Source organism: Bombus affinis, chromosome 7 (assembly GCF_024516045.1).
Source record: "Bombus affinis isolate iyBomAffi1 chromosome 7, iyBomAffi1.2, whole genome shotgun sequence".
Lineage (NCBI taxonomy): Eukaryota > Metazoa > Arthropoda > Insecta > Hymenoptera > Apidae > Bombus > Bombus affinis.
Genome location: NC_066350.1, coordinates 11,542,631 through 11,555,530, shown reverse-complemented (window position 1 = coordinate 11,555,530; position 12,900 = coordinate 11,542,631). Strand labels below are relative to the sequence as shown.

At 42.2% G+C, this 12,900-nt stretch overlaps 1 protein-coding gene across 16 annotated transcripts in view; it reads right to left on the bottom strand.

Moving 5' to 3' along the window:
• The window catches only part of LOC126918944 (MAP7 domain-containing protein 1-like), a 197,569-nt gene that overhangs the window by 132,879 nt on the left and 51,790 nt on the right, over positions 1 to 12,900 (bottom strand). For 2 of the 16 annotated variants that reach the window (XM_050727533.1, XM_050727535.1), the window contains exon 1: positions 1,258 to 2,998. The exons of 13 other annotated variants lie outside the window; for them this stretch is intronic. In XM_050727533.1, coding sequence (XP_050583490.1) covers positions 1,258 to 1,459 — 202 coding nt within the window. In that variant the 5' untranslated portion in view covers positions 1,460 to 2,998. Of the gene's footprint in view, positions 1 to 1,257; positions 2,999 to 12,900 lie in introns of those variants that run through there. One more of the 16 variants, XM_050727542.1, reaches the window with a different exon arrangement.

The following is a 12,900-nucleotide window of genomic DNA, read 5'->3' as shown; positions in this document are numbered from 1 at the left end:
AAATGACCAATTTACGAAGTTTTATGGAAACATTATAATTTTATGGCGATGCATTTTTGGGAACTTCTATGATCTTTTTATAAAATATATGGATAAAGTAATTTATAGCCTTTCATAGAAATTTCATAGATTTACAATGATATATTTTTGAGAATTTAAATGATTTTTTATAATACATATGATTATATGATCTTCATGTACCGCTCACTTTGATTTCTTTGATGCAAGTCTTGCATTAGAGTGGTCGGTAATACTAATGTTAAAGGAGAAGCAAAAATATTCAGAATGCATCTCGCATTGACATCTGGCATTAACCAGAGCCTTCATCATGGTAATGAAGTATCCTTGGGTTGCTGCGTTACTTTCATTAAGCGAAAAAGGAATCGATCTGAAAAGCTTTTCTTACTCGTGACAGTTAGTTGGTAAATTTATGCCAAGAAGCTGAACCGAGAATTATGTTCTAGGATGAATGCAATTTAATGACCTTTTGAGACAGGAGTAAAAACTTTACGGTAATCACCGATCATTACAATTTCTAGGTTACCTTCAGAAATTAATTGGTATGTTTTATGAAAACACAGAACCGAACATGAGAGATTTGCAAAAAACATTACACAATACGATTGCTATGAAGATCTATGAATAGTATATATATTTCAATGATTACGTGTGTATAAAAATTCTCTATGGTTTATTTCCACTGCATTCAAACAGAAAACGCTAAACGACTAAAACGAACAGCTAGAAACACACAGAAGCCGCGTTGAGCACGCGATTCAAAGAATACTTGTTCCAATAAAACAGCATTTTTTGTAACCTCAAACGTGTTCTCCATTCAGACGAAAAACACGTAATCCGAACAAATGCACCTTGATTACGCGTTAAACATTTCGCTCTGTCTCGATCGTAAAACTCGTTCTAACAAACGAACCAGGTGAACGAGCGACGAGAAACAAAAGATCCTACTTTTGTATTCAGAATGCCGAATCATCGACGGAACGAAGCCATTTAATCAAACATACTTGCTATACACACTATACGAATCCTGCAATTTGTCTACATTTCAACCATGAACGCGCGTTTGTAGCAACACCGTCAAATCATCGAAACAAACAAGAGAAACTACATGAAAGACCAGTTCCATGGAACCGGAATCTCTGCCTCTTTGGTTTTCACAGGATATAAAAAGCGTCTACCGCGCGCGCGCGCGTTCTATCATCCCTAGACAGTGACCTAGTACAAAGTAGCGAGACTCACATAGCCAGACGTTGCCGCGAGGCGCAGTGTGGAGCAGGTTCAGGTGCAAGTTGAAGTCCAGACCAGCCAGGTCCTGTCTCAAGTGGGTGCTATCCATGATCAGTGCCCTTTCAGGTAGTAGGAAGAGATGATCACTCCCCTCCGCGGGCCCCAGGGTTCGCGGTACGCCGAGCCCAAAAGGCCCAGAACGGGCTGTCAACATCCTATCGCCACGATCGCCGAAAATCGCGTTGTCGCGCGACGGCGCATCCTCCGACCCGATCCCCGACACGCTGACCGCCGCCGATTCACTCGCGCTCGTAATCAATCGATCGACCGCCCTTTTTCGATCTATCGATCTTCCGATCTTCCCAGTTTCGCTTATCGTAATTAACCTCGGAAGTAGTCCTTTCGATAAATGTGAAGATTGTACAAAAAAAAGACGACAGCTAATAATTCGTAAAAATTGATAAAACGATGATAGAGGTTGGTAACTGTATCATAAACACACTAGTGAGCAGTTACTATAATTGGAAATCGCAACTGCAATCTGAACAAGGACAACCTGTTCGCGAACAGGTTCCAATTTACAGATCCGTATTACACGAAGAAGTCTTTCAGTTCAATGAGTTCACTGACAATGCGGTAAATATTTACACGTAGAGACGAGATGGAATTCGTCGCAGACGAGAATCCCTGAAGCGAGAAAGCAACACAGCGCGCTTATTCTAGCGATCCTCTCTTCCTCGCAACGTTCCTCTTCTCTTTCATCGCGTCCGGCGCGAGCTGCTTCGCGGTCCAATTAATCCACCTCTAATTACCGGCCAGTACTTTTGTTGATCGTTAACTGCGGATCGTCTGGGCTCACGATTCTCGGCGGACGACTACGCGCTGGATTCGCGTGGCAGCCTCGAAATCCTCTTCTCTCGAGGTATAGCCACCGGCGTTACGCTTCTGTGTCCACGATCCTGCTCTCTTCCCCTTTCACGCGCTCTGTTTTCCTCGACGATATATCACGTTGTCGCGACGGAACAAGCGCATCGTACACGCTTCGCGAATGTATCTTAGACTGCGCGCGGACCAGCACGATAACTCGTGAATCGGTCGGTCAGTCAACCCTAATGGAGCGAGGAGACGAGCGGGACGAATCCGTCCACGCGGACTGGTACGAATTGACCGCGGACGAGTGGCCTTGTTGAATTCGTTTAAAAGGCGGAGTGCTTCGTTAAGAAGCTACCAAGAGGCTGGGAACGTGTCCCGACAATGTTCCCTTTTGAATGTAATTTCAGGCGCGCGATTTCGAACGCGTACAACGGTGTACGTGCTCGAGGTGAACGTTGATCGGAGACACAGCCTTCTCGATGTCGTATTCTCTGTGTGACGAGCGTGTTTGCCAACAGACCGTCCGTAAACGGAGCAGCTCTGTTTGCGTACAAACCTCTAATCGTCCGTCTGAGGGAATAATTCAACGCACTGTGTTCTTTGACGATACTTAATTCCCTCGGGAGGAGCACGTGCCTCGCGAACAGACACTGGAAAGGCGAATATTCGACGCAATTTATCGGCTCGACAATCGTACGCAAACTTTCTCGCAGCGAATTTGATCGACGATCGTATGGTAGATCGTTACGATGGAACGAGGACACGCTGGGAAAACGCGAGACGTGACTCACTGTCAAAGTGCACGAACAGCTGAGCTGACAGCCGGGAGTGACTCGTGACGTCGCACAGATACTGAACGTAACGCGATCCTTCGCGCGTGGCGGTCAGCGTTCAACTGAATGACGCTGCGATGCGGCGCGTTCGAGAGACCCACCGAGGGGTGCCGGAAATTGCCGAGCACGCGGACGCACGATTCGCCCGGCAGACACACGGATTTTTCGTTTCGTTCGGAACGAGATTGAAAAGCACAGCATCAGCTTTCAATTCATTCCGCGTAATTTTAACCTATACTCATGTGCCTGTGCACCTGAATATAATTCCCGGAATCTAATTGCGTCGCGCAGCCTGGACCAGAGAGAGAATCGACGCTGAACGGATGAGTGGCCACGGTAGAATGGTCGAAACGTGGAAAATGAAATACACGTTCGGACTGTGCGGATGGCAAAAACGAAATTGAATGGACGAGAAAGATCGTTGGACCGGGGATTTGAAAAAGAATTCACTGGCTAACTGAACCTGACTCCTGCATCGATCGAGATGCTCCAATAACTGATGGGCTTTCTGCGCGTAAATGTCCACTACCCACGATACGTTTGCTTCAATAGCACAATTGTGCTCTCTGTACCCTGCTGTAAAAGCTTATTCATAGCCCATGCACTGGTGTATCTTGGTTTCCATTGCTCGATAAACTAGAAGCTCCGCGTTTTGTTTCAAAGATGGATATCCGTCTCTTTAAAAAATATTCCGAGATTTTAAGGCTTTCCAATTGCTAAACGCGAGTAATTTTATTTCCCCGCGTAACCATTGTCCAATTTAACAGTATACGCTCCAAAGATTTAACGGAGTCGTAAAAAATTATAATTATAACATTATTCTACGCACGGCTAAATGGCAATTACTTGTGCCTAGAATTACAGTTAAACGGTAATTACGACCGTTTACAGCGTATCGCGATACCCAACAGGCAAGAAAGCAAAGGAAGTGATCTCAAAGATGCGATCGTTAATGTGCATTTTAATACGCACGTACAATCAGGTGAATACATATTTATACTGCGTGTGCAGCGGATACAGCACTGAAAATACTGGAAGCTCACTGACTCGGCAAATAAAAAAGAAACGGAAAAAACGAGTTTATAATAGAATTCATTTCTAGAACACATATCCAAGGAACAGGATCGGTGGATAAATGTCTTAAGTAGAACTTGAATTTTCAGTAACATTCAATGACTTGTGGAAATACTTGAATACTTACTATAAAAATATATTATAAAATATTTCATGAATACATTATGCGTATTACATAAAATATTTTAAAATTTTACTAATTTTTTAGCCAGTATCATAGTTATATCGATAAAGTTTAAAACAAATCTGGATGTATATAATATATAGAAGTTACAAGATATGTATTACAAACATATGTATGTCTAATAAAAAAAAAAACAAAAAGTATCATACTGTATAAATAGCCATCTTAAGCAGATATAATATGTGTTAAATATGGCCCCACTGAATAACAAGTTTATTAACATAATACAAGATAACTGATTTAAATACTTCTCTGATCTGTGCGGAACTTTACTTGAACTAAATACTTTGTAATTTCTATATACATTCTCACATTTGTTTCACGCTTTGCTAATATAATCATAGTAGTCGGGTTTCGTAACAGTGTTAATGAAATTTCAAAACGTCTAATATAACACATATAACACATTAAAAAAAAAAACAGTCTACAAATGTTCGAATACCTTCGTAAATAATAATTTTTTCTCAAGTTACACATGTATAACCATATGTCTCCTTCTTATATATTACCTTTCATGTAGCAAATAGTTTATAGCAATTGTAAATAAATAAAAAAACAAACAAACAGACATGGACTTTCACCTGAACGGTATAAACCGTAGGCCAACTCGAGCAACGCCAGATTGTACTTGGTACACGTTTTTATTGTGTTTCTTATCGAAGCATGACAACGCGGCGTGCTGTTTCGATCGATCCATCGGATCTGTTGAGGCAGGCCGCGATTTTCTTGCTGAAGATAAACCGAGCGTCGCGTTCGCTAAGCGTAAACGCGCACAAGAGGAAGGTGGGAGGAGGCGCGCGAGCCGGTCGAGTGAGAAGCTCGCGATGCGAGAATATCCCCAGCGTACGACATGGCCGACCGCGGTTGGCAATTTGCGCCAAGCTCGCTTTTATAGCTAGGGAATGTTTCATGAAGCTGCACCGAACCTATACTGCATAACGTGACGATCGTTAGAACGTTTCTCGGAAGCACGTAACAGCTTGACACTGCAAAGCTTTGAAGAAGGAATATGGAAACAAATGCGTCGGTTGAAACGATAGTTTCAGTCTCAAATGGGGAACAATTTGGATGCTCGACGATAGAACCGTTATAATAGTGTTATATTGGTCAGGACCTTACCTGACCAGGTATCGAGGGAGATTCCAAGAAATCCCGAGTAATTCTTTTCTACGTTTAGCACTATAGGATAGGAATATGGATAGCCGACACATTTGTCCGTTTAACGTACAATGACTTAAGAAAGTAAGTATATAACCATTGATCACTTAGGTCGGGTATATTCTACCATGTTGTACAACTAACTGTATATTTTGAATTAGCTTCTTGTTACGTTGATGTAAATAATGGTGTCGAGTGTTGTATCATAAAAGTCTTCGCAAGCCTTCGTCCACTTTATGAAGTAGCCATTTGTGTTGAAATATATGCTACGAAACTTTACCGTAAAAATTTTACTATTTTATTACTGCGTTACATATTAAGAAATAGATATAGGATTTAAATATAAATGGCACTTTCTTTACAGTCTTATACACTGATTAGAAACCATCACCGTCAGGTTTGAATTCCTCCTTAAAAAATGTACATTTAAAATCAAAAGATCGAAGAGCTGGATATATTTCTAATTATTATCAAAGGAAGCATATTCGCAGGAACATCTTTCTTTACCATCGAGCGCGAGTAGGATACGAATATCTGACAAACTTGTTTCTTTCTTTTTCTCGTTCGTTTTTCATTTGTTTCTTCTCTTCGAAAACCAGCGGAGATAGCGAGGGTCAGCTAATGAAATAAAATCACCGCCAATCAACATGGCACAGCCGTATCTGAAATTCTGTCAGATTCGTTGGCGTGTTCCTTTGATCCTGTTACCTGGATGGTTAATTGGATGCCTCGCTTAAAAGCGTATTACAACGCTGAAGCAGTTATCTGCACCGAGGAAAGTGGTCTACCGCTACGAGTTTCCAGTATCAAGTCCGATCGAGCTCGATTAAGTACCTCGTCCTTGCTCGCTGCTTGCAAAAAGTTTCGTTACGCAACCGCACCGAATTCTCATGGAATCTGAAACTGAGACCGAGGGCCGATGAATATTCCAAGCAGACGGGCGCGTGTCTGCGGCGCAGTGGTGGGACGCGACAACTTGAAAAATTCAAGTTGCTTGCCAGATCCCACGGAGAAATCGAAAGAAGAAGAAAAAAGTTTTGACCGAGAAGTTAAACCGCTGCATACTTCACAACCAACCGAAGTTCCATCGATCGTATACTGTTACCCACGCGGTGGAGGAGCTTCTTGCGGCTTGATCTTCCGCGTGCGTGCCTCGTATACGAAGTCGCTGAAATAGCGATCGATGTCCCTTTTATGGAGACTAATATGCCAAGTCCAGCAGTCTGACTCGCCTGATAGCGGCGACCCTCGTACATGGCGCGATCGAACCAGACACACGATCTGCCGACAGGCCAAGGATTGACAGAGATCTTCTTCTTCTTCTTCAACTTCCTCTTCGTTCTTGATTACGGTATCTTGTCACGTTGCTTGGCTCAGGCGAATTGTCAGTTGTGAATCGTTTCTACGGATAGATTTGGTCCCTCCAAAAGCTTTCACGATGACCTTTGAACTGGTCGTTTTAAACGAACGGATGATTGATTGTAAATGGGATATTAAAGTGCTCATCTCGCACGTAGGAGAATCTATTACGACGATTTTGCTATGAACTTGATGATGATTGAGAGATCTTTGAAGAACCTTAAGGCTCCTATAATGAGATCTTAATGGCATCTTAAATCTTCGAATGAAGTTACACGATATGACCTCGGCAACCCTCGGTGATTTTCGGATGATCTGCGATGCCGATTATTAAACTGCGATAGCCTTGGATAATCATTAGGCAGAAAACTTTTAAGAGGAGTCTAGTAAAATTATGGTTTTATAAAATAAAAATGCTTGATCTCAGCGAAGGAATATCCGATAAAACGGTTCAAAGGTCGGTTCGAAACTGTGAAAAGTTTCAGTACGATCCGATATTTTTAACGTTTCGAAGAGATCGGATCAAGTAGCGAAAATTGTGTGTAATACGTTGAGGTATATTGATTAACTCCATAAATTAGAACGTAAAGAAAATGTGTCGAACGATACAATACTTCAAGAATTCTATTGGGATTTACGTACGTTTATTTTATTCTCTTGGAAAACGAATAAACTTATGGAAGGAAATAAACTATTTCTATGAAATGCTTAATAATAATAAGGCATTCAGATAATGAAATTGAGAAGTTTGCAAAAAGTAAAGTTGATCGGTTTGATTCCTAAAAGGTTCGCACAGCGACTGCTATCAGAAAACTTAGTGAAATGTCAATAATCCGAAGGCACAGCTACGCGCCGACAAACGAGAAGCGCGGAATGCATAGAAAACTGGTTGGCGCGGAGGATTAAATCATCGCTAAATTGGCGCGTCACGCGAGTCCCCGTTATTTCGCAGCTCGCGTGTATGATATTACGGCATTGTGATGCTCGATACGCGCGATCGTCCAGAAAAGGGACACCGAAACGTGACGGTAATCCCCGAGACCATGAGCCAAAAGTAGCTTCGTGTACCGTTCGGATAAGTTACTATCTTTTTTACGATCGTCCAGTCGGCGCAAAAATCCATCAGACTAGCAGCACAAAAATGACCTTCTTCTCGGTACTGACCATGCATCATCATCCCGATTGCTCATTAAAAAAAGAAAACAAGGAAAGAAAAAAATCTAATAGAAGAAAAACGTTCTCTTCCGCGTCGAGGTGTCGGCTGAAAGGGACCCTACAAAAATTACGTCACGTACACATGACTTTCTCTTAGCCAACGATCGTTTAATGTCTGATCCGATTATTTATAGCCACGAGCGTTTTAATAACGCGAACGCTTGATTTCTACGAGTGATCGAGGATGTGTCATAACCGCGTTTCCAATTGCGTCCGCTTTCCACGCGCATTTCACGATCTTCTTTATACATACACTCCCGTTCAGAAGTATACCTCAGACTACGATACCTATAAAAGTAAATTAGGATTAGAAAGAAATGCGATAAACGCGTATTTTCTTATAATTCTTCCAAGTAATTTTGACAAATCTCTTTCCGACTATTCTGAATCACGTGTCTGGTATGAATATATTATAATTCTAACCTGTCAACCCGGATTGATTATAGTGGAATTCCATTTGTCTGAATTGGTCGAGGAACAAACATTTTATATAATTGGAGTTCATAGTATATCATTTTCCCATTATCTATCATTTTTCGTACATATAATTTTCGTTCAGACAAATGGATTTAATCGACGATAGTTCAATTGATCGAGTATTAATTAAATTGATTGAAACTAAAATTCGTTCCAACAGATGCAGATAAACGGAATTCTATTGTATCCCGTTTTGTTCGAAATTGGTAGGAGTCCTACTATTTATGAACGAGAGTGTAACTACGTATCGTATAAAACGTAACGATAGCCTGAAAACGTCGCAACCTCGGATTCTTTCCGAAACATTGTAGCAATCTGCGTTTACTCGGATTAGAATCCAGCCCACACGCCAATCCGTGCAGCCTCCAAGGTAAACAAAGCCATAGACCGTTCGTAATTAAGGTTGACGCGAAAATAATTAAAACAAAAAACGTTTAAATCTGCCATGACGTACGTATGTACGTGGTCTCGTGTTACGAGCAGATGGCACGCGGTGAAAGCGACGCGAGCTGTTTTTCAGTGGCAACACGATGATACGCAATCTGCGATGCGATTCTTTCGCCAGTCGCAATGGTTGAGTCGCGTTAGCGCGCGCGCGCGTTCTTCTTTCTCTACTCCACGTGATAAATGAGTCAATTTCGCGGCGTAATACACGCGTGGCAAAAGATACGATCGGAACGGTTTAACAGGCCGGGGATATGTTCTAGTAATCAACAATTTCCGTTGCTAATCGACTCATACGAGTCGTAGATTTTCGCGTGAATCATCAAGAAGAAATTCAAAAACAAGTAAAGGAAACGAAGGAAAATCAATGGCCCCGCCTGATCGACCCACTTTTATCGATAACACGGGGGGCTCGCTTAGCTTCGGATAATCGTAAGAACCGACCGAATTGGCACGACTTACCAACGCCACACTCACGCTAGCCATAGTGTCTACTCGGCTAATCGGGATTATAGGGAGTTAACTGAAACGCTGCCACGCGTTATCCAATTCCGTTACGATCGATCCATTTCTACGGACCGATTCTCCTACGCAACAAAATCCCCTGTATGGAATCCAACGGTTTAGCAATAAACAAAAGTGGCGACAAGGTAGACGAAAAAAGTGCATTGGTTTCAAAAACGAGATCGATGTAAAGAAGAAATTTATACATTTATGGGCGCAATTAAAGAAATAGAATCTAATCGGAGGCTTGTTTCGCACATTAAATGTAACTTGATATTTTCTATACTTTCGCAGATTACGTGCATTCCATGTATTTTTGTAGTTTTATATCGTCTATGGATGCATAAATAGCCACAGTCTAGCGATCGTAGAATTTTCTATCAGGATTCTATATAACACTTGTACCCAAGTTCTTAATAAATTCGTTTGTAGATGCTGAATCTGGCCCAATACGAGCCTAACTCGACTAGGCGAAACGTGTATCAACGAGAATTGGGTCGTGCCTCGCTGATTCCCGGAAGGCGCAAAAGGAACGCAAATAATTTCGTTCCTATGATCGTTGCCAAGGATCGTGGCTTCGGCAGGCAATAACTTCGCTTCGCTGTAATAAATATCTCGGGTAGAGGAGGTACCAAGACACCCATGACCAAAAAGACTTCACCAACTTCTTTATTTCACTCTTCTATTTTTTTCTCCCCTATTTTCATATATTTTTCTCTTTCTCCTTGCTCCGAGCTTCCGCGAAGCAAGTTCTTGGATCTCTGTAAATTAAACGATCGACCGTGGTCGGCGAAAGTGGAGCAACCAGGGCCAAGGAAAAACGATCTTTCACGGCGTGTCGAGCCTCTCGAACCCGTTGAAAGATCTTGGGGAGGAGATAAGAACCGGAGGTTGCCGGATATAAGCAACACAACAACGTGGAATCAAACGTTCGAGGGTGAAAAATCCACGACGAGGGCTAGATTTCGTTACACGAAATGCACTCTTCTAATTTCTACTCACGAACAAACACGACCGTCCCCTACATCTTACATTATGTGGGGGGCGAAAGATACGAACGAAGATCCTTTTGATAGCAGACACGAAGAAGAATCGTTGCTGCGCTTTGCTCCCATTTTCCTCCCCTTCGAGTCAAATTAACGAATGAAGCTTAGAGGAATTTAAATGAGTCTGCAGAAAGATTCGTCTTGGACGAAGGTCAAAGAAACTATGATAACGTCGAAACTCGAGAAATTTGATCCGGACTTTTCTCTCTGCAAATTTTAGTTAACCTTACGTTAACATTATTTAACTAACATTAGTTGATTCGAGTCACTTTAACACTATGACGAGCAGCTAATCTCAAGTTTTATAGTTTTCACGTTAAAGGTTGAGTAAATGTGGTTTTTTGGTCCGTAAGAAGATTTCTATAAGTGTTCAATGACTTTCATGAGTCGCTGAATGTATCGTACGCATAGCCAACACTCATATGATACTAGATACTACATATAGCATCATCAATCGGTTATCATAGTGTTAACGTTCGCTATAACTCCCTGTGAACTTGTTAGGTGAAACTCGATGATGGTGTTTGTTGTGGTATCGATCTGATAATCGATATTTTCGACGCGGTGTGTAATCTCTTCTTCCGAAGCTAATCTCACCGGATTTGCTGGCGGCTGCGTTACAGTTTCTCGTTTCAATAAGAAATGAAGTGTACAATGAGCACCAGTGTATTTCCTTCTTAGAAATCTAAAGAGGGTGCACATACACGGAGAAACACGAACAATCGTCCTCGTGTGTCTTTAATCTCGGCGAATTAATCCGCGGTATCGCATCTCGTCCGGTCAGCGGCTGGCGTATCTCGTTGCTCTCGTCGAAAGTCGAACCATCGCGATCGAGGCGAATGTTCTCCTCCGGTGAGAAGATTATCGCCGCGGGAATAAGTGGATGGAAAATTGTTCTACGCGAACGGTGGTAGCTGGTGGAGAATTGCTTCGATAAATAACCGGCCAATAATCTACGAAAGCCTTTAACTTAAATCGAAAACATCGATCAACTTTCCTTTCTCATATTCTGGCCGATTATGCGCTTAAGGGGAACTGAATTATACATTTTATTGTGTACTCCAAGTCGTTCGAAGAAAGTTTAACGATAAACGAGACAACAAGGTAGCAACGATCGGGTATTGCTTTCAATATGATCTACCTTAATCCCGATAACGGTTTCACCCAAGTCCGGCCATATTTAACCACTTTATGAACAAGAAAGATCCTTGTTCAGTTCTTGACTAAGACACACAAGAATTATCTTTCTCTTTCAGCAAGGATTAAAGGATCGAAAGAAAGTAGAGGGCTCGTTAGTTCCATCTCCTTGATTAAATTGCCCCGACTCTCGTACGCTTCGCCCTTAACTTCTGTTCTGCTTTTATCGATTTAAAATCTCTCTCTCACTCTCTCTTTCTTTCTGCTAGTTTTCACGTTCTCCTCTACGACACCCTGTATGTCGTATTACACGATATTCTTTATCGAATAAAGGATAATGACTCGAGCTCGACATATCGTAGAATTCATCAAATTAAAAGCTTTGGCCTCTTTCCAGGAAATTAATGATTATTTTAACGAGAGATTTTCGCTAACTTCGCTTGCCCAGAAATTTATCTAGCCGGATGCATAGGAGTCGAATGAAATAATTCGTTAAACCGCAAACATTCCGAGCAGGATGTAGGCGTGACCGAGGTTGTCTACCCCTTTTAGGCTTTCACCGAACTACAAGCCATAGATAACAGTTGCTCCGCGTAATTATACCATAGTACAAGGAGTATCGTCTCGTTACGACTCCGCAACCGGCAGTGTTCTTGCGCCTGCGAAACACTGGTTCCCCATTAGCCGTGGATCTCACGGAACATAACACAACCTACACTGCAAAATCCTCGATCATCGTCCGTTAGAAGATCTCTGACCGATCAAACGGACCTACCGAATGGAAGCACGTTCGGTTCTTAATTCCAGGATACAGCGACTCGTAACTAATTACAAGGTAATCGAGCAGATTCCTCGAGTTCGTTGATTAATCGCGCACCGTATCTCCGGGTAAGTTCGTTAGCTTGTGATATCAGCGTGTAGATGCGGCGAGTTCGAGAGCGCAGAGGATAATAAAAAGGGCTGTGTACACGTGGAGAGTGGCGCGAGGCTGACCCAGATGATAGGTTCGATCGATCGACGGTATCCTTTGGCTCGCGTTTTAACGCCTACAGACAGCACAGGGTAAACGGGCTGCGAGAGAAAAGAAAAAGAAAAAGAAAAAGGAAGGGACAGGAAAGAAAGAGGAAAGAGAAAACGTGACCGACGTGACGCTTCGACTCGTCCTATACCTGCTCCTTGCCTAAAGATCAATGCGACTCCCGTGAAAGGATGCGAATTACGCGCTTCGCCAAGTGAATAACAGCGCTTCTCCTTTTGTGTTTAACTACGTTTTGTTCTTTGGATATTTATTTTATTGCTCGAAAGTTCCTTTTGTCTTTTACAGTCGGTTTATTTTATTATACCCCATGTA